The sequence below is a fragment of the Pungitius pungitius genome, chromosome 1 (assembly GCF_949316345.1).
Source record: "Pungitius pungitius chromosome 1, fPunPun2.1, whole genome shotgun sequence".
Classification (NCBI taxonomy): Eukaryota; Metazoa; Chordata; class Actinopteri; order Perciformes; family Gasterosteidae; genus Pungitius; species Pungitius pungitius.
In genome coordinates, this window is record NC_084900.1 from 4,015,862 (window position 1) to 4,036,180 (window position 20,319).

General features: G+C 50.7%; 3 protein-coding genes across 3 annotated transcripts in view; 2 read left to right on the forward strand and 1 right to left on the reverse strand.

The window, feature by feature from the left end:
* Positions 1–60: 60 nt before the first annotated feature.
* On the forward strand, positions 61–3,730 carry LOC119223527 (prostaglandin reductase 1-like). The gene is made up of 9 exons (XM_037480865.2): positions 61–188; positions 836–978; positions 1,187–1,232; positions 1,322–1,381; positions 1,804–1,971; positions 2,290–2,563; positions 2,712–2,817; positions 3,120–3,238; positions 3,347–3,730. Exons 2-9 carry the CDS (start codon positions 873–875, stop codon positions 3,455–3,457), a joined length of 990 nt encoding a protein of 329 aa, XP_037336762.1. The 5' UTR covers positions 61–188; positions 836–872; the 3' UTR covers positions 3,458–3,730.
* A 1,099-nt stretch (positions 3,731–4,829) lies between these two features.
* Positions 4,830–7,181, forward strand: txn (thioredoxin). The gene is made up of 5 exons (XM_037480866.2): positions 4,830–4,988; positions 5,816–5,920; positions 6,318–6,383; positions 6,674–6,739; positions 6,834–7,181. Exons 1-5 carry the CDS (start codon positions 4,956–4,958, stop codon positions 6,897–6,899), a joined length of 336 nt encoding a protein of 111 aa, XP_037336763.1. The 5' UTR covers positions 4,830–4,955; the 3' UTR covers positions 6,900–7,181.
* An 85-nt stretch (positions 7,182–7,266) lies between these two features.
* The window catches only part of svep1 (sushi, von Willebrand factor type A, EGF and pentraxin domain containing 1), a 59,220-nt gene continuing 46,167 nt past the window's right edge, over positions 7,267–20,319 (reverse strand). Inside the window, exons 29-49 of the mRNA XM_037480860.2 lie at positions 20,165–20,294; positions 19,863–20,033; positions 19,539–19,712; positions 19,308–19,427; positions 19,041–19,217; positions 17,636–17,720; positions 17,324–17,515; positions 16,969–17,136; positions 16,186–16,858; positions 13,359–16,087; positions 13,012–13,246; positions 12,605–12,760; positions 12,024–12,087; positions 11,459–11,632; positions 11,208–11,384; positions 10,502–10,684; positions 9,279–9,449; positions 8,683–8,778; positions 8,499–8,594; positions 8,212–8,305; positions 7,267–7,520 (exon numbers count right to left, since the gene is read on the reverse strand). Coding sequence (XP_037336757.2) covers positions 7,490–7,520; positions 8,212–8,305; positions 8,499–8,594; positions 8,683–8,778; positions 9,279–9,449; positions 10,502–10,684; positions 11,208–11,384; positions 11,459–11,632; positions 12,024–12,087; positions 12,605–12,760; positions 13,012–13,246; positions 13,359–16,087; positions 16,186–16,858; positions 16,969–17,136; positions 17,324–17,515; positions 17,636–17,720; positions 19,041–19,217; positions 19,308–19,427; positions 19,539–19,712; positions 19,863–20,033; positions 20,165–20,294 — 6,096 coding nt within the window. The 3' untranslated portion in view covers positions 7,267–7,489. The remainder of the gene's footprint in view (positions 7,521–8,211; positions 8,306–8,498; positions 8,595–8,682; positions 8,779–9,278; positions 9,450–10,501; positions 10,685–11,207; positions 11,385–11,458; positions 11,633–12,023; positions 12,088–12,604; positions 12,761–13,011; positions 13,247–13,358; positions 16,088–16,185; positions 16,859–16,968; positions 17,137–17,323; positions 17,516–17,635; positions 17,721–19,040; positions 19,218–19,307; positions 19,428–19,538; positions 19,713–19,862; positions 20,034–20,164; positions 20,295–20,319) is intronic.

A 20,319-nucleotide genomic window follows, 5' to 3' on the forward strand; every position in this document is an offset into this window, starting at 1 on the left:
CTGCGTCATACGCTAGAAGCTCCGTCTTCACCCCCAACCAATCAGGTCGCAGCAATGAAGTCGAATTCCCGCCTTGTTTGCCGAGAAAAGTATTCAAGACCCAGGTCCTTCTGCGACCATGCTCATGCTACCCTGAGTCCCCGGTGACAACACGACTTCTGCCATTTCTTTGAGGAGAAAGAGAACTGGTAGGTCCTACAGATTTTATATATATATATATATAAAATAGCATCCTTAAACCAACTAGAACGCCTGCTAGAGGAGGAATCGGTAAAACATATGGAAGACAGGTGGTCATCAGCAAGGAGTTCGTCTCACTAAGACTTTGTAGTTCAATGCTCTTTGCTCCTTAGAACTTTCAAGTCTTTCTTCTACTGATGCTTAAATCATCACACAGAAGACATTTACTCAGGTCAGGTTCTCAAACCATTGAATCGTTGTCTTCCAAGAAGAAACATTCCCAGCAGTCTATGTGAAATTATTGATGTGGTTGATTTGCATAATAAGAGAAGTGCTGCGCTTGTTTCTTCCTGTTCTTGCAGCGTTGGTTGTGAGGATAATTGTTCGTCATTCCTCTTTAATTACAGTTTTACATTGCATATTTTGGATGCACTTTAAAAATGCACATAACATTCTTGTTACTAGTGCACAGCCATTATCTCTCCTTCATGATCCAAGTAGGTCTTGATGAATAGGTTTTAATAGCTTTCACGTGAATTCACTTTTTAGTAACTTTTTAATTAAGTGGTTAATACATCCAAACGTCTTGTGGCTCACAGAACCGCGAATGACGTCGCTGCATCTAATGTCCACTGTCTGTGTAATTTCCAAACAGCCGCTCCGTCTCTCACAGCTGCCCCGGTCAAAGCATCATGGTCCAAGCGAAGACGTGGATCCTGGCCCGGCACTTCGACGGCTTCCCGAAGGACAGCGACTTTGAGCTCAAGGTGGAGGAGCTCCGCGCGCCCACAGATGGGGGTGAGATCTTTTCATTTTTTTTTTTGTATTAGTCCCTCAAATTTCTCTCCGTAAGCTCGCAGAGGGGTGCACGCCACGTGGCTTCATCGAGTCTCAAGCTGCGATAACTTGAAATGAGTCCGTGCTTACGTGATCGGGGTCGTATGGAGAGGAGGAAAAGGTCCGTTTCAGGTGTCGAGTAGAGCACTGATGTCTCTTTTGGTTTCAGAGGTGCTTTTGGAAGCGCTGTTTCTCAGTGTGGACCCGTACATGAGGTGAGTGCATCTTAAAAACATTCAGAATCATTGTTGTTAACTAGTTCATATAATAACGCAATTTTGTGGGCTGTTTTTTGTCTTTGCAGGCCGTTTAGTAAGTTTCGCATGAATGAAGGCGATGTGATGATCGGGAGTCAAGTGGCCAAGTAAAGAGCGCGCACACACACACATGAACACACTTAAACAGGAATGTCTTTACCCTGCATGCACTGATGTGTAAACAGAGCCCATCCTACAGCTGGTATTTATCATCAAACCAATTGAGTCACAGTGACTGAGACGCAGAGCCAGATAATGTGAAAGTTCTTGGCTGAGAGTTCAGACGCTCGCCGCCATTCGGTGGGAAAGCTTCTGACGATAAACATGCAGAATCAATTACTCTTGTGACCAAACTGAACAAACGGCGTCAGAGGCATCTGTTTGAAGTGCGCCCGTTTCTACGTCGTACCGTTGTCTAGGATACCACGACACAATTGAATGTACTTTTCGGGCTTAATCTGAGTCCGACGGATCACGCAATCCCTCCTTCTGTCCCCCCCCCCCCCCCCCCCCCGCCCCCGCCCTGCAGAGTGATTCAAAGCAACAATCCGGCCTTCGCCGTGGGGAGCCATGTGGTCGCTCGCTGCGGTTGGAGGAGCCACGCGGTGTGTGACGGCAAGGACCTCGTCCCCGTCATGCCCGGCTGGCCGCAAGACGTCTCGTTGTCCCTGGCTCTGGGCGCCATCGGCATGCCGGGGTGAGACGGATGCTCGCTGGCATACACGCGTCGGGCATCTGTGCAACCGATAGGCACGAAGGGAACGCCCAACGTGATACCTAAACTCATTTAAGGAACAACCAGAACAGCTGGGTCCTTTCTTTCTTTTCTTCGAGCAAATAAACAGGCGAGGCTCCAGATGTTTTGTCCTGCCGCCGAGTTAAGGGTCGTCTATAAACACTTCCATCTTTGTTTGGAAGCAGTTAAAAAGAGCTAATGGGACAAAGTTCCTCTGCCTAACTGGAGGGAGAACGCACGCTCATACTTTGGTTGTTGACTCTCTCTCCTCCTCTCCAGACTGACGGCCCTGTACGGGATAGAAGAGGTCCTGGGTCTCCAGGAGGGCGAGACCCTGCTGGTGAACTCCGCGGCGGGGGCGGTGGGCTCCGTGGTGGGACAGCTGGCCAAGATCAAGGGCTGCAGGGTGGTGGGTTCGGCGGGCTCCGACGCCAAGGTGGCTTTCCTCAAAGAGCTGGGCTTCGACGAGGCCTTCAACTACAAGAGCGTCGGCTCGCTGGAGGAGGCCCTGAAGAAGGCGTCTCCGGGCGGATACGACTGCTTCTTTGAAAATGTGATGGTTTACCTCCGAGCCCGCCAAGTGTCCTTCAGCCTTTACTGTTTATGCAAATGTCTCCAACTTGCTCTTAGTGTGCGGGCTGAGTGTTTGAAACGTGATCATTGCTCACGTTTGAACTATTGTTTTTTTTTTGTTTATTGAGGTGGGTGGCCCTTTTTCAAGTGTTGCCATTCAACAGATGAAGAATTTTGGAAGAATAGCCGTCTGTGGCTCCATTTCCACCTACAATGACACTACGCCCCAAACAGGTGTGCACACCCCTCCTTAATGTCCTTCATGTGGATTTGTCTCATTGATTTTGATCAATGCTTGTGAGACAAATACATGCTGCATTGCAGATACGACTGTATGCAAGTTATTAACCCTTTTACAACCTAACATGTTCACATGATTTAAACGTGGTTGTCCACTAGAGGGCGACATTGTGTTACCTAAACGTTGGAGCAGATGTGGAAACAGACCTTTGTCTTGACACAATTGTTTCCCTGATACGCCATGAAAGTTTATTATTATTTTTTTTATTTAACTTTATCTCTCTCCTTCTCGTCAGGCCCGTTCCCCCACTTGACCATGATCTTCAAGCAGCTTAAGATGGAGGGCTTCATGCAGTCCAGGTGGGAGCACAAGCACCCGGAGTCCCTCAAGAGGCTGATGGGATGGTTTAAAGAGGTCAGGGACTGGAAAAGAGATTTTTCTCATCAGTTTTACTTGAGGAAATATTTAATCTCAGTGAGCGTTAGCCTAATTCGTGTGATTTTGTTTATTCTACCGCTGCAGGGCAAACTGCAGTGTCGGGAGCACATCACAAGAGGCTTTGAAAAGATGCCAGTTGCTTTTATGGGAATACTGCAGGGGGAGAACATCGGCAAGGCTGTTGTCGCGGTCTGATGCGGATCAAAGAAGAAGAATCCGCCCTATGAGTAACCTACACAGAATTAAAGAATTTATACATGAAGGATTTGGCCTTGGACACCAATAGAAATGATGTCCATGGAAAAAAATGTGATTAATACTTTTTGCTTTAGTTCAGTGAGTGTTGTTGGACGGTCCCTTTTGAAACATTTCTATGTTATTCGCTGTGACAAAATGAACCGTGAGCTTTGCATTCAGTGACAGCTCGTGTATGGATAATAAAGTGAAGCGCTTGCTTTTCAATTTTCACATCTTCGCCATCTAAATCTGGTATTAATGCATGCAATCCTCTGTATTTACGGTGTAGATTATATAGTTCACCGAAAGCCTCCTGCTTCCAAGTGGAGCTTTGTGTTTGATGAGGAAATAGAACCTTATTAGAATTGCAATTGCATTATAATTTGAATTGCACAACAAGCTTTACCCGCTTTAGTGCAGGAGTGTCTCCAGTCCTGAAAGGGCCTGAGTATTTTATACTGACCCAATATTTGAAAGTTATGTATGCGTTGAATAGAGCAGACCCAAAATGACACTTGTTTGTAGTGATGCTTAATGCCCCGCGGGGCAAAACGGTATCACTGTGGTAAGTGCTATTGCAAAGTGAAAGCGATTTGCTGTAAGAAATTCTTATAAAACTAATTTCCGGAAAATCGAAACTAAAGATCGGATTCAGTTTTTCGCCCCTTCTTACATAAATGTAAGATATATATTGGAGACCGCGTTACGTTTGGGAATATTTACGGGAACCTAAAGATGCAGAGAAACAATTGGATGGCGATGACGTAAGACACTTAGGTGTATTATTACACGGAAATGGAGCTGCGCAGACCCAGCCCTTTACGGTAAACCAATAATCTGTCAAGTCATTGTGACTTTGCAACTTTTCCCCCCCCCGCACTATCGAAATATTCATACCATTTAGTGAACGGATATATACACAGTGTCTTTAACACAACGTATGCCTAATTTGAATAATACTAGTAATACTGTAAAGGCTGTACTTCCTCCATCGGCCGTTCATCCAAACGATTAGAAAACACGTAGAATGACTGAATGAATTCACCGAGAGAACGTTTTATATGAGTGTATTCACACACCTTCTTGTTGAGCTCATGGAAGGGAAATTCCCATAAAAGCCTCGAAATACTTCTTTACTGACAACCTTCAAAATAAAAGCCTTTATTGGCAAGCGCTTTGTGGTGCAAAATACAACCACAAATCAAATGGGATATTAACGGTAGAATCTTTACGGAATACGAATATAATCAAAGCGCACTTCGCATCCACTGCTTAAAGCCATCGGCGTAACCCGGGCTGACACTTACAACAGCTTTTATTTTCTTAACGGACACTTATTTCCGCTATGGATCGGACTGACGTTGAGTGGCTTGATGCAGCGCCCATAAAACACGGCGTGTCGTCTACGTTAAGTAACACTCACTAAGTCACTGTTCACCCGAGACACGCTCACAACATGGCAAACGCAGTCAGGGAAGTTGAATCTTTGGTAAGTTGTGTTTGTTTTATTTTGCAGGGTTCATCTTTTTTTCCCCTGTTTTTTTAAAGCCGCCATTGTAATTGTTTTTGCTGTTTTCCCATTAACGGTCGATGGTGTGTCTGCGTTTGTGTGCGTGTCCACACGAAGTTTATTTCCCAATTGTTTGAACGTGTGTTTGTGGCGCGTTTCGATACGGATTCCTGAACCGTAGATGTGTATATGCGGTCTGAACCGCCAGAGTGAAGCTAAAGGCTCCGATTGCGCCTGAATGGCACCGGGCCCGCAGGATTCACCGTGAAGCCCGCTCCTCTCCGCACGTTACCCGGCGCTTTTACCCACAATGCACCGCTGTGACGCCGGAGACGCTCGCGGAGCCGCGGCTGCGGTGCCGCGATGCTAAAGCTAAACCCACTTGTAGCTAACGCCCTACGCGACGTGCCCTCCGTAGTAACGTAATATCATTAGTACGTCAGGGAGGAGAGTTAATGAAAAGAGCTATTGTGAAACCATAATTACGTAGTTTACGCATTAATGCGACTACTGTGTATCACCCTTTAGCTGACTCGTTAAAGGCTCTTTAATTTAAGGGGTGGCACGTCCATAGTGCAGTATTGTGTGCATATATACTCAAAGTGAGGAATACAAGAAGCTGTGTGTGAGTGAAATATGACCCCCCCCCCCCCCCCACTCTGAGGAGTCAAAGCTTCCAGATACGGAGAATGCAATGTTGGTTTTTGCAGTGGCGGAAGCCATTGACTAAATAACTGCTGCAAGAGGTGTTTTTCTGTTTTGCCGATATCAGCTGACTAACTAACTCACGTTTTTTCTTTCTGTAGGTGGAGTTCCACCAAATCCTGAAGGACTCTGGCGACAAGCTGGTTGTGGTGGACTTCACAGCCACCTGGTGCGGCCCCTGCAAAATGATCGCCCCAATATTTGTGGTAAGTCTACAATTGTGACGTTCAGGTGTTGTTTAAAAAAAAAATATATATTTTTTTCTCATTCTCTAACAAAATCCTTTTTTTCCGACGTGGAATCATTTCAAGCCAATGTATATTTTTAGGAGGCTGTTGGTTCCTTTTACAATTGTGGTCACGAGGTGTTTTTGTCACGGTTGCATCCTTTTGTGTAACGACTGTTGCGCGTCAACAAGGCCTTTCCTGACTCTTGTTGCTCTTGGCAAACGTTTGTGTAACTGTTCCAACCTCAAGAAGAACCTAACTGGCAGAATGTCATGGCTGCACCTTGGACCAAGAGTTTAAGTAGATGCTTTCTCGACGCACGCGTCCTGTTTGTTGGGGTTTTTTTAGCGTTAATGCTCATCCATCTCCTTTTCAGAAAGAGGCGTCAAAGCCTGAGAACAAGAACGTGGTTTTCCTGAAGGTCGACGTGGATGATTGTGAAGTAAGTGTGTCTTTTGTTTCCTACATCGGCTGGTCTCCGTTCAAAGCCTCAACGTGTCCAGATAGATATCAACAAACCATCTCCCGGGAGAAGTAGAGCAGGATTTTAGTAATTTACCACTCGAGTAATTCTCAAAAATGCGGACTATTCCTGAAATCCACTTCAGGAGACCATGTGGAGCCACAGCTGGATCATGTGACCTGTTTTTTCTTTTAAAAACAACCTTCACAAAGAAGCTTGAAGTCTGATACCGACAGAGTGGCTTATTAATTATTTTGTTATCTTTTCAGGATGTCAGTAAAGAATGCGGGATCAGCTGCATGCCCACTTTCCACTTCTACAAGAACGGCGCCAAGGTAAGAACGAGGATGCACAGCCTGTCTGCTAAATTGGACGAGAGGCCTTTTTGGAGTTTTGGTCTTTAACTCTCCGTCCGCGCTGTCCTTTCAGGTGTTTGAGTTCTCCGGCGCCAACGTGGACACGTTGTTGGAAAAGCTGGTGGCTCTGAGAACATGAGGTCCCGGCTCCGCTCCCCCTCAGTAACGCCACCGTAGCCCTCGATGCACGCGTGAGAAAACTCCAGTGGCTAGTCGTGTGACCATCAGGATGTCTCTTCCACACAGGCGTCTGGGGGACATGTCCTTTTGTCCTTCTGTTTCTGTCATCAGAATTTTGAATTAAAACCTCATGACCACTTTTAGATCAGTCTTTTTTTTAATTTGAAATGGGCTTTGCTCCTGACTCATTCCTGAGGTCTGTTCAAAGTGGATTGTAATAATAAAAGATGGCTAACAGGAACTTTGGGCTCCTCTTATTCACTTTCAACATGATACACAACCTGCATGAAATGGTATTTTATGCTTTAATACAAATGTGAGAGTAGTTTACACATATACATTGAGACATCACTTTTTTTTTTTTCTTTACTTTTTTTGTACACATCATACAAGTATATAGCAGCATATGTTTAATACTGTTGAGTCTCTATATGAAAAAATACAGCTTTATTTTACAAAACGGTTCTTGCTTTGCCTTTTGCGGAGATGAGAATGAATTGGTTTACAAGTGTCACTTAAATATACAATGATTCCCTTCACATGGAGTCTTCAGAAGTGATAGTGGCCAGATTTCTTTTTCCTGCAAAGAGAGAAAACGATATTCAGTCTGTGAATATGCAGAGGAGATGCTTACCCAGAATGCTTTGTAAAATAATTAGTAACCTGAATACTAATATTCATTCCTCCCCTGGGTGCGGTGGTGGTTACACTAATGCTTCCTCTGACCTGAAGCAGAGTGTTGTGAGTGAAGACAAAGGTTTAAACGAACCAGGAAGGGTTTTGATTTTACCAATAAATGTCTTCATGGTACGTCACCAAATCTAAACGTCTGTCTTTCAATTGGCTATTTAAATTAACCACAGGCTGTTGCAGGTAAAAAAAATGTGTACACAAGATCAAAGTGGGAAATTAACGAGACACCAAATTATAAGATACTATTCTTGATTGACAATGTTTCTTAAAAGTCTGGATGGCAATAACACTAGTGATTCAATATTTCCTGCTTGATTACATCATCACTGCGGGCCTAAAACGCAGCGTCTGCGATGTGATGAACACCAGCTTTTGTTTCTAGTAAATCTCCAACTAGAAGGACACATGATGCCATTAAATAACATACTTGTGCATTTCATATACACATCAAGCACTGCATTTATCAGCAATGTTCAAAGAAGTTATTATTGTATTTGTTACTAATAATCCAAACTTTAGTATTTATTTGAATGGAAAAAAAGCATCTCAGGTTTTTCCCTGTCGTGGTCTCCAGTCACCTGGAGCAGTCGTGTCCGCTCCACCCGGCACTGCAGTGGCATCTGTTGGGCCTGATGCACCTGCCTCCGTTCAGACAGGGCGAGGAGCACACAGCTGTGGACACCAAACAAAAAACACAATCAGGGAGGAAACACCCCTTGATACCAGCCCCACTGCATTCCAAACAACGGCCCGTTTTCCCTGTGAGAAGGGAGAAACCAGTTCAAATGACGCATTGTAATTATGTTTTATTATCATTTCTTTAGAGTGTCCCGGGCAGGTCAGGAGGCCCGAGCACGTGACTCACCGCTGTGACAGCGCGTGCCGCTCCAACCGCCGGGACACTCGCACTGGTACGGCGCCACGCAGCGGCCCCCGTTCAGGCACGGCAGGATGCAGATAGCTGCGGGGGGGGGGGGGGACAGACAGAGGAGGTCAAACGTGTTGAGATGTGTTTGAGACGGGACACTTGGGACTGAGGGGATACTCACGCTCCTCACACAGGCGGCCCATCCAGCCCTCGGGGCAGGAGCAGCTGTTTGGCCGCTGGCACACGCCTCCGTTCTGGCAGTGCAGCCAGCACACGGCTGAAGGAAGAGACGACGCACACATGTTACGCAACGTAGAACCTCACACTGCTGACGCTCCACACCGCTGTGACCGTGAGGAAAGTCCACGGGGTCACAGCGGCCGGCTCCGTGCGCGGCGGCACGTTTCTTCTTCTTTCAGTTGGGGCTGTGTAGCGCGCTCACAGGCCAGTGCACGGGAAGAGGCATCGTCTGAGCGGCCTCTTTGGGTCGACCACTTGACCCACACCTTAACAGTGGTGTGACGGGGTTCACGGGGTTGTCGGAGGGACAGAGAGAGCAGGCACAGAGGTGTCGACACCTTACGTGGAAGAAAAGAAGAAGAGGAAGAAAAGGGCCTGTTGGGCAAGAGCAGCAGATCAGCGGCATGACGTCACGCTGCAAGAGGGACAGTAAGAGAGGAAGCAGGAAGTGTCCCGGTAGAAAAGGGGGACGGTCCATTCCGCCAAAAGCGAGTAGGGGGGGGGAGGAACGGGGACGGGGGGGGCGGGTCTCTCTACCTCTGCATGTGGGAGGCGGCGTCCAGGTGCCGTTCTCCAGACACCTGCTCCTTCCGACGCCCTCCATGGCGTAGCCGCCAAAGCACGAGTACGCCGCCACGTCCCCAAACTGGAACACCGCCCCCCGCACCACCCCGTTGGCCACGTGGAGGGGGGGGCCACAGGACACCCCTGTACCAGACGGAACGACCCACCAGTTACTCACTACACGGTTTCTTCAGCTGCTCCTTCACTGAACTTAAAATATTCCGTTTGAGCAGCGAGGACATCTTACTACAGGAAGTGGACAAAATAAAAGAAACACCTTACAGTACAGGAAAAAAACAGCTTTGCATGAGGCGTAAATAAAAACAGAGGCCTCCCCTTCGTAGCCATTATTCCTCCCGTCATATTACATCATTTTAAAGTATTTAACTCTCGTGTGTGTGTTTGTGTGACTTCGCTACATTGTGCGAGAAGGTGTTACTGTTATTTCGTCCACTCCTTCCGTACCGACTATGAAAGCGTGCACTTCAGAGGGAGAAAATCGTGTTCCGTTGGATGAATTCAAGCTGTGTTCCCATGTGACCCTCATTCATGCAAGATATCCAAATATACCCAGTGCTTCAGGTGCGTGGCTTGACAATCGGTCGCCTTCCTCCGCCGCCCAAAAAAGGGGCCGAAAAGATTAAGGGCAACATGCAAATAGGGGGTGAAAAAAAACATGCAAATAGAAACCAGGAACCATAGCGACGTGTGTTGTGTATTCAGGACGACTGCACGCGAGAAACATCAGAGGACTAATTGACAACGGTTGCCATAGGAGCAGCAGCGGTGCCCCTAATGAGTCCGGCACGCGGGAAGCAAACACGGTGTTTGATGCGGCCACGTTTGTGATGGTAGAAGCTCAGCGAGACAAATAGAAAAGGATGCTTTAGCTAACGGGGCAGATTTGAGCCGACCGCCATGCTGGAGAGGAGACGACGTATCGCAGGGAAGAAGATGAGGAGCATGTAGAGGTGTCAAAGATGAAATACACAATTACTCCTTGATTGACAGCTGAGTTAGGACATGATTTGCTGGTTTGAGTACATATCCACCATCTTAATTTGATAGATTACCCAAAACATAACGTTGATATTCACCTATTGACGAACATATTTACCACTCTTGATACGTCTCTGTCAGTGATTATGATTGCATCTTTTAAGTGAGGTTCCACATCCATCTCAAACACGACCTACTTTCGCACGCGGAGCTGACGGGGCTCCAGGTCCGGTCGGGCCTGCAGGTGATGGTGCCGCTGCCTCTGATCTGCTGACCTTTGGGACAGGTGACACGGACCGACTGTCCCACGGGAAACTCCTGCTGGGAGCCGCGCCGGCTGCTGACCTCCCTCCAGCCCGGAGGAGCCGGGCACGACTTGGCTGGGAGGAGCAGAGGTGCAGGATTATTCATTGATGGAGGACACATGGCACAGCGACGGCGTTTAATAGCCAACGTGGATGGCACCGTGCCAATGTTCTGGCTATAAGGAACTAATAAAGTACATCTACCATGGAACTATACCACACGGGTAAATGACAAAAGGAAATACCCCTGCTCTACTTCTATGTTCAGTTATATTGAAATGAAGATGAGTCACTCGACAACAAACTCAAATGAGGAGACGGTTCCTTGGGTGGGACTTTTTCCGGTGAACAGCTGTGACTCAAACTGATCCTGAGCCGGATGGAGTAACAGCTCTGAATCACCGCTGTTTTTTTTTTCTACCACAGCCCATGTTGAGAAACAAATAACGGCCCACTGTGTGTGTTGCAAACATTGCGTCTTGCTTTAGGGCAGAAAGACAAACAGGAAGTCTAACAACCCAATCTATTCATTCATCACAGCTGCTTAAGGTTGCACAGGTTTCTGTCCGGGGGGGGGGGGGGGGGGGGGGTGTCTCACGTTGGCAGGTGGGAAAGCTGGAGCTCCAGGTGTGGCCCCCCATGCACACCACCAGAGAATCTCCCACCAGGTCGTAGCCGTTGTCACACTGGAACTCCACGGCGCGGCCGGCGTTCAGGTTGAGCTCCTGCACCTTCCCGTTCTGCATCTGCTTCGGGCAGTCGCAGCCTTTGGCCGCTGGCGCGAGAGGAAACGATGCAGGTTTAAATAATAAAAACAATGAATGCCCCCCACTGAGTCCTTCTCCATACCTTCACATGTTGGGGCCGGCTGGCTCCACGAGCCGTTGGCCAAGCAGACGAGGGTGTTTGGGCCGAGCAGCTGCAGGCCGCTCGTACATACGTAACTGGCATTGTTTAGGTAAGTCTGGCCTGTTGTTTGGACCTGTGCGTGCTGCACTGCGGGGGGAGGCCCACAGGATTGTGCTGAGGAGACAATAGACAAGCATTCACGGGTTGAGCTGTGTGTGTGGATCTAGTTTAACAGGGTGCATAATGTTTAGTTAGAGCAGGATGAACAACTTGTCATACAGAAGGTCTTTCAAATCATACTTTTCTTATGTTTACTTATTGGAAAAAATGACTGCAACAACCTCAATGACACACAGACTATAATATAGATGCATAGAAATAAATAACTACTATAAATTACAATCAATGACAATTAAAGGTTGCAGCACAACTATTCAGGAGACAATGTTGATAGGTTTTAATCATCTTAATGTGAGATCTCCAGCTTTACTCATGAAACATCTCAACAGTGTCCCTTTCAAAGCAGCCGTTTTATTACTGCTGGCTAAGTGAAAAACCAACCTACCAACACACACTGGCTGGGTGCCGCTCCATGTTCTGTCTGCCTGGCAGGTCTGGATGGAGTCGCCCTGTGACAACAAGGACCATGTGTAAAGATATAAGAATAGCAGATGACCTAATCACAGCATTGTCTAGATATATTGATTGTCAGAAACAGCAGGAAAGAATCAATGATATAGATTTCCTTCGCAATTGACTGACACAATTCACTTTTTCACTGCAATAATATTGTCTAACTTAACAAATCAGCAGTTTGTCTTCTGTGTGTGTGTCACGACTGTAATGATAGTGGTGAATATTCAAATTGCAGAGGCCAAAGCGGTTTGTCAGGAACAGTGACTCAGCTCTTTGGGTTTGCTCTGTAACAGTCATCGATTCAGGAAGAAGTCATGTGACTTTCTGTAATCTGATGGTCTTCCTTTCAGTGTTGTTTGAAAGCCCAGTGCAGGAAAAGAGATTGGTTTATACTCACAGCTAATTATCTTATTATAAATTAAACTGTTCTCGGCTGAGGTCATTTCATGAATGTTTTCTAATCTCAGCTGCTGAACACTAACAGTCTACAGAAGGAAAGGTGAGCGGCACCTTCATGTCAAAGCCTGGCAGGCACGAGTACACGACAAAGTCTCCATAGTTAAAGCTGTCCCCCTCGGTGACGCCGTGAAGAAGAGGGTGGGGTTTCTCACAAAACACCACCTTGCAGGCAACGGAGGAGATTTCGGGAGCCCAGCCTCCACCCAGCTGAGACAGGACAGGAAAGCACTGCATTAATTATGGATTCTGAATGGCACGTTTAGTGGGAAAGAGAAGAGATGTGCAAACCTTCAATTACAGCGGAATATTTCTGCATCCCTCTAAATCTCTTACCAGGGCTTCATTGTCCCAAAAAAACCTACAGTAATCTAAAAAAAGCAGGTAAAACTATTTATTTGCGTGTAAATGAAGGGACCAAGAAGAAGAAGGACTAACAATTGAAGCAACATCTTTCCTACCTGACACTCAGCCAGTGCTGACCCCTGCAGGTGGAGACCAGGAGGGCAGGAGAGGGTGACGGTTCCCTTGACGGGGGTGAGCTCCTTCCCCGTGACTATCAGATTGGGGACGGAGGAGTTGCTGGGGAGCAGGCAGGGGGTCGGGCTGCACCGAACGCTGTGTTTGGACCAGCTGCCGTCGCTCTGGCAGGAAAGAGAGCCGGTCTGCGTTGCCATGGTGTACCCATCCTCACACCTGGGGACAAAGTGGGACACGTGGGAGTTCACAGGAGACCGGAGTGGACTATCGGAAAGATAAGGAAATACTGTTTCAACACAAATGAGTGTAAGAGTACTGTAATAGTTACCTGTATTTGATCTGGTTTGGGAAGTTGAAGGCGTCTCCCAGCACCTGAGCGTGGGCCACAGCTGGGGGAGTCCCACAGCTCACGGGCTCACAGCTCATCCTGGGTTCCCCCCACCTGCCGTCTCTTCCGCAGGAGACGTTGGGGTAGCCTTTTCGCTGGTAGCCGGGGCGACACCTGTACATCACTGTGTCCGCCGCGAAGGGGGTGGTGCTGCTGCTGCCTCCCTGCAGGACGGCGTTGGGGACTGTGGGCGGGGCGGCGCTGCACCTCCCGCGGCCACACACCGGCACGCCGGGGCTCCACACGCCCCCCTTCTCACACGCCGCCTCGGAGGGCCCCAGCAGCCTGTGGCCGTCGTCACACTCGAAGCGGACGCGGTCGCCGCAGGCGCGGTCGCCACCCACGACCGCGCCGAACCGGAGCGACGGCAGCGCGCAGACGCACGGCCGGCACCGCGGCACCTCGCCCGCCCACAGGCCCCCGGCGGAGCACCGCAGGAAGGGATCCCCGACGACCTCGTAGCCGTCGAAGCAGACGTACTCCACCACGTCGCCGTAGTTGAAGCTGGAGCCGTTCAGGAAGCCGTGGCTGATGTCCTCGGGGGGGTCACAGCTCACGATGTCGCAGCGAGGCGCCGGCTTGTCCCAGAGTCCGTCCGACTGACACGTGTGCGCCGGGTCTCCGTTGAGTGCGTATCCCTCGTCACACTCGTAGGTCACCTCGCTGTTGAAGCCGAACTCCGAGCCCAAAACCCGGCCGTTGGGGATGGGTGAGGGTTCGCCGCAGCGGGCCGGTACGCAGGTGGGAGACCCGTGGCTCCAGGTGCTATCGGCCCGACAAACGCTGAGGGATTCCCCTTGTAGCAGGAAGCCGGGCTGACAGCTCAGTTCTATCTCATTGTTATAGCTGTAGTCCTCTCCTTTAACGGTAATATCCGCGGGGACTTTCGGGGGACCACAAGAGACGGGCTCACAGGAAGGCTTCTGTCCGCTCCACTTCCCGTCCGCCCGGCAGACGATGGTGTCGCCGCCCTTCAGGACGAACCCGGGACTACACTCATAGCGCAGCGCCTCGGGATGCACGAAAGCGCCGCCGCGAGCTGAGCCGTTAGCGACGGGGCCCGGGTCGCCGCAGGAGACCGGCCGACAAACCGGGGCGTCGCGTGTCCACAGTCGCCCCGACACGCACTCCCTCACGGGCTCCCCCTCCAGCTCATATCCGTCCTCGCAGGCGTACGTGGCCGTGCTGCCGAAGGACGTGTCGGTCACGTTCACGCGGCCGCGCTCCGGAGCGGGCGGCGTTTCACACTCGGCGGGGACACAGGACGGGGCCGCGCCGCTCCAGCCGCCGTCCTCCTGACACGACAACCGGGTGGGGCTCGTGATGTCGTAGCCTTTGTGGCAACGGTACTCGATAAACGTCCCGTGAAGGAAGCTCAGGTCCATGGGCGGGGTTAATGCACCGGCGCCGTCCGCGCTTCCCGAGGGCTGCGCCACCCTCACATATTCCCCAAAGTCGATGTGCGGGGGCAGGCCGCAGTCCGAGGGCACGCAGAGGGGGACGGAGCTCGACCAGCCGAACTCCTCGCAGGTCAAATGGTCCTGGCCCACCAGCTGGAAGCCGGGGAAGCAGCTGTAGAAAATGGTGACCCCAAAACTGTGATCCCGCCCCTCGACGAATCCGTTCTCGATGGGTTGCGGCGGGCTGCAGGAAATCTGCACGCACGCGGGCGGCTTGATGTCCCACTCCCCGCTGGCCAGGCACTTCAGGGTCTCTGCGCCGTGCAGACGGTAGCCCCGGCGGCAGGAGTACGTGGCGCTGTGACCAAACTGGAGTTTTGTGTAAACCACTTTCCCGTTGGCTGTTTGTTTGGGGATCGAGCATTCGATCGGGCGGCAAGACGGCACCCCTCCGATCCAGAGTCCCGCCTCCCCGCAGAGGACGCTGGAGTTGCCCACTAGGTTGTATCCAGTCTTGCAGCTGTACAGCGCTTTGCTGAGGAACATCAGGCCCTGGACGTCGACGATGCCGTGGGCGATCTCCGCGGGCTGAGGGCATTCAACGGGGACGCACTCTGGGTACGGACTGCTCCAGCGCCCGCTGGCCAGGCACGACACGGAGCTCTCCTTCCTCATGGCGAAGCCGTCCATGCACGCGTAGCTCACCGCGAAGCCAAAAGGGAACGGAGGCGAGGCCGGAGAGGGCCCGCCGAACGGCACCTCCGGCGGCGGGCCGCAGAACACCGGCTGGCACACGGGGAAGGTGTCGTTCCACTCCTGGGACGGGGTGCAGCGGAGGATCCGGGCCCCCTCCAGGACGTAGCCGTCCTCGCAGGACAGCTCCACCGTGCCGGAGTCGGAGTCCAGGCTCTTCAGGACCAGGTGGTTCTCCTCCAGCGGCGGCTCGGGACACTGCACCGGCGAGCAGCGAGGGCGCCTCGACTTGTCCCACCGGCCGTACTTCAGGCAGGTCCAGGTGGCGTCGCCGGCCAGCTCGTAGCCCTCGTCGCAGACATACTGCACTTTTCGGCCCACCTGGAAGTCGGACCCCCGGTAGTGCCCGTGGACGACGTTGGGCGGGGGCTCGCAGGTCAGGAGGACGCAGCTCGGGGGGTCGTCGTTGGACCACTGGCGGTTGGCTTGGCAAACGCGATCCGCATTGCCGACCAGTCTGTATCCGGCGTTGCAGGCGTACGTCACCTTGCCGTTGAAGGTGAATCGACCTCTGCCCTGTGGGGGGAGGAGCAGAGCGGTTCACTATCAAGAATTACAGAAATGTTGTAATTACAAAGAAAAAGTTCAGAGACGTCTTTATTGGAGTGTCGGACCTGGATGTATCCATTCCGGAGCAAAGGAGGCGGCGAGCACGAAACGGGGACACAGGTCGGCAAAGCTCCTCCCCACTCTCCGTTGGCCCTGCAGGTCCTCCTCTTCTCCCCTCGGATCAGGAAGCCTTTATCGCAGCTGTACGCCACCACGGCGCCGAAGCTGTAGTCGGTCCCGCTCGGGTACCCGCGGTCGATGCTCTCCGGCTTGGAGCACCTGACCGGCACGCAGCCGACGCCGTGCGGCGAGGGCTCCCACGCGCCGCCCATCAGACACCTCAGCGTGGCCGTGGTGTTGAGCACGAAGCCCTCCTCGCATTTGTAGCTCACCTCGGTGTTGCTGACGTACTTGGGCCTGTTGACCGAGTCCAAAATGGCGTGGGGAAGATCGGGTGGACGCAGGCAGAAGTTCGCAATGCAGCGAGGGGCCTCGGCGCCGGCCGGGGGCGTCCACACGCCGAGAGCGCCGCACACCATCTTGGAGTTGTTGCCGGCGGTGTATCCGTCGGTGCAGTAGTAGTTAGCGGTGTCGCCGAACAGCTGGTGGCTCTCGTAGGGCTCGGCGTGGTCGATGGCGGGCGGCGGGCCGCAGGAGCGCGGCACACACTGGGCAGAGCTGTCACTCCACTGGCCACTTGGCAGACATTCTCTGGTCTCCGGGCCAATCAGAGTGTAGCTGTGAGAGAGAGCACCACGGGGGGGGGGGGCAAAAGGAGATCACGGCTCAGTAAAAGCTGATAACATTTTCAGCGGGAGTTTGAGCCAATCGAGCGAAGCCACATTTACCCTTCTTTGCAGACATAGTGCACCGTGTTTCCCAGTTCAAAGTTCTCGCCCACGGTGACGGCGTCCCTCAGTGCCGGCGGCTCGCCGCACAGGACGTTCACGCAGCGGGGCACGGGCCTGCTCCACTCGCCCGACGCCTCACAAACCACCTCCATGGAGCCCTGCGGTCTGTGGCGACACACTATTTCATTTAAACGGAGATTCACACAATACCGCAATCACGTGCCTTTACCAAGTCATGTGAATTTACTGATCCAATTAGAACAAATCCAAACAGTTAAATGTATGGATCACGATTTAATAAATCAAGTGATCATCTGCAGAAAGGAGAACAGTGCAGATGATGTATCCGTACCTGTATCCCTCAAAGCAGGTATACGTGACAGTGGACTGGTAGGTATCAGTGTTGAGATGGTATTCGGCGTTCCCGACCGCTGGAGGGCCCCCGCAGGTCACCGGGTGACAGACAGGCGGCGTCCCGCTCCACCTCAGACTGGCGAGACACTGGAACTCATAAGGGATCCGAGGCAGGAAGCCATGGACACAGCTGAGGAAAACAGAGAGAGGCACAAACTCCACTCAACTCCCCTCGTGACGTGACGCGTTGGCGCCTTACGAAATATTTTCCACGGTCACAACATGGTGTTTTAGGGGATGCAAATAATACCTGAAAGTCACCTTGCTTCCGTAGGTGAAGTTGTTTCCCTTCATGACGGAGTTCTCTGGGGCGGATGGCGTCGGGCAGGAGAGGGCTGACGGGAAACCACACAGATGATTAGTAACTGCTGTTTTTTACCAACACAGAAAACATGAAATTACTATTCTCATTTCAAAGGGTAGGGACACAACGACAGATGCCTGATGTGTTATTTTTCATCCAGGATTGATGCCAGATTACATTTTACTTTGATAGAGACAGAGGAGCACACAGTTGAGTGCATACATGGATAGAAGCCAAAGAGGCCTGACTGAGAGGCATTAGTGAACCATGTCGAGAAGATACTGAAGGGGTACTTCAGTAATTAGATATTGCACTTCCGTAAAGTTGGAGGACTCACATGAAGTGAGTCGTAAAGTAAAACAACAGAGCCACCGGCTGTTTGGAGACACACATAGAGCCTTATCTTCTTGGTGTACAGTCCATGCAGCACCCTTAAACAACATGAAATGATATTTTCCACCTCACACAATGATGTCCTTGAATTTATGTTGTTCCGTAAACCTGGAAAACACAGTTGTTTTTTATACCTCGGATGACCTGCCGGATTTTTACAGCACAATCGCTCAGCTGGTACGGGCGCAGCGTAACAGCTTTGCACAATCTGCGTGCGTAAGTCGGTTCCTTGTTCCTCTGTGAGGAAGAATGTGGCTGAGAGCCAAGGTGGAGATGCTGCGGTGGTCAGGCCGCTCAGGACAAAAAGACTGCTGCATCCATAATCAACCCGACCCAGCATGATGCATAATGTGTGTTTGTGATGTACACGGGTGTGTGCTTTTGTGTGTGTGTGTGATATGCAGATGATACAATCAATATACAATATATCTTTGTGTACCAGTACTTGAGAATGAAAGACAGTGATTACATCGGTGTGGTTTCATTTGTGTGTCAGATCCCAGTGGCTCTAACAGTCGGTAGCTTTGAAGAGGAATCACCTTTATCAAGTAAAGAATCTCTTTCCCTTGAGGTCGTCCAATATGAGCGTTTAAATGTGAATGAACATTCCTGTCTTGTGAAAGCAACTATATCCAATTTCCATGGAGGATGTATATCACACCATGACATTTATGTATCTCACCCCCAAGTACTTGTATACTATGAAAACAAAACAAAACAGAAAACGTAAAATCTGATCAAAAATAGTTTTTGCTCTGTGTTTTCCCCAAAGAGCCGTCAACTGAAGCTCAAAGTTTTTCTAGGAAAACGTTGAACAGGATTAAAACGTTTGTTTGTCAGTGATCTGTCTTGATGTTGCTGTAACTGCAACTGCGTTTTTTTGGACCCCGCTGCCAAAGGATCCACAAATTGCACCACTGATGGGTTTTTCCCATCACGTGACCACTCAAGTCCTCACCTCTGCAGTGTGGGACGGGCTGGTCCCAGCCGCCCGTCTCCAGGCAGAGGAGGCGAGACGAGCCGACCAGCTCGTATCCGTTCTCGCAGCCAAAAACCACCTCGCCGCCCATCAGGAAGTTGCTGCCGTCTCTGTGACCGAATTCAGGAGACCCGGGGTTCGCACACTTAACCGGCGCTGGGTGAAGGAACAAAACACGCAGAAAACGATGACTTCGTAAGAGGACATTTCCCAACACGAATGCTTGTAAGACTTGTGGCTGGTTACCGGTGCAGTTTTTTCCGTCTCCGCTGTACGGGTGGACGCAGGTGCAGGTGTAGGAGCCGTCCGTGTTACGACAACTGGCGTGTTCATCGCAGTCCGAGCCCAGGGCGCATTCGTCCACATCTGAGCACGCACACGGGAGAATGTACACAAATTACAGAGGCCTTTCGCTCCTCATCAAGCTGGAAAATGGGGACTTTTTTTATTGCTGAAATATGTTATTTAATGCCGCACCGAGACAGGCCGGTGGATGTGCACCCCATTTGCCACTGTTGGTGCAGTGCACCTTGGCGTCACCCAGCAGGTAAAAGCCAACGTTACACTGATAGACCACAGAGCTGCTGGCATGGAAGTCCGTCCCCTGAAACAAGCCGTTCTCCAGAGGACGCGGAGGCCCACAGGACACTCCTGCAACACACATGTTGCAACATGTGTTACTTTCTGACTCCTGCAGGCTCTCTGCCGATAGCTGTATTATCTTTTTGTATGGAATGTACCATACAAACATCTCATTAACAATTCAAAGCAGAGAGCAGTGTGTGTGTGTGTGTGTCTTACGTTCACAGCTGGGCAGAGGCTGGCTCCACTCTCCTTTATTCTGGCACTGTAGCACCGGCTCCCCCAGCAGGTAGAAGCCGGGATCACAGGACAGCTGGACCTGGGCCCCGGGGCTCACCTCCACAGTGGAGGCGTGCAGGTGGGGCACGGCGCTCTCCAGCTTGGGGCAATCTGGAAGGACCAGGAATAATGTTTTCGGTGTGAGGTGTATTGGTAGAAACGTCTTATTCCAATGCATTGCGCACTTCCACATCAGAAACGCATTTGAACGTCAAAGGTAATTTATTGTTCTTATTGTTTACCTGCGCAGAAAACGCTGCTGAGGTTTACTTTGACTCGGCCCACCACACCGCTGAGGAAGTCTGGCCAGGCGAGGACGTTCCCTCTGTGGGTCACATGGGAGGATGGACAGCTGCTGGCCAGGACCTTGATCTACAGTCACATAGCATTGCTGTTT

Coding starts and splice junctions, on each gene's coding strand:
- txn (XM_037480866.2), top strand. CDS start 4,956: ATGGCAAACGCAGTCAGGGAAGTTGAATCTTTG. Junction 4,989..5,815: donor TCAGGGAAGTTGAATCTTTG/GTAAGTTGTGTT, acceptor TTCTTTCTGTAG/GTGGAGTTCCACCAAATCCT. Junction 5,921..6,317: donor TGATCGCCCCAATATTTGTG/GTAAGTCTACAA, acceptor TCTCCTTTTCAG/AAAGAGGCGTCAAAGCCTGA.
- LOC119223527 (XM_037480865.2), top strand. CDS start 873: ATGGTCCAAGCGAAGACGTGGATCCTGGCCCGGCACTTCGACGGCTTC. Junction 979..1,186: donor CCGCGCGCCCACAGATGGGG/GTGAGATCTTTT, acceptor TTTTGGTTTCAG/AGGTGCTTTTGGAAGCGCTG. Junction 1,382..1,803: donor ATCGGGAGTCAAGTGGCCAA/GTAAAGAGCGCG, acceptor CCCGCCCTGCAG/AGTGATTCAAAGCAACAATC.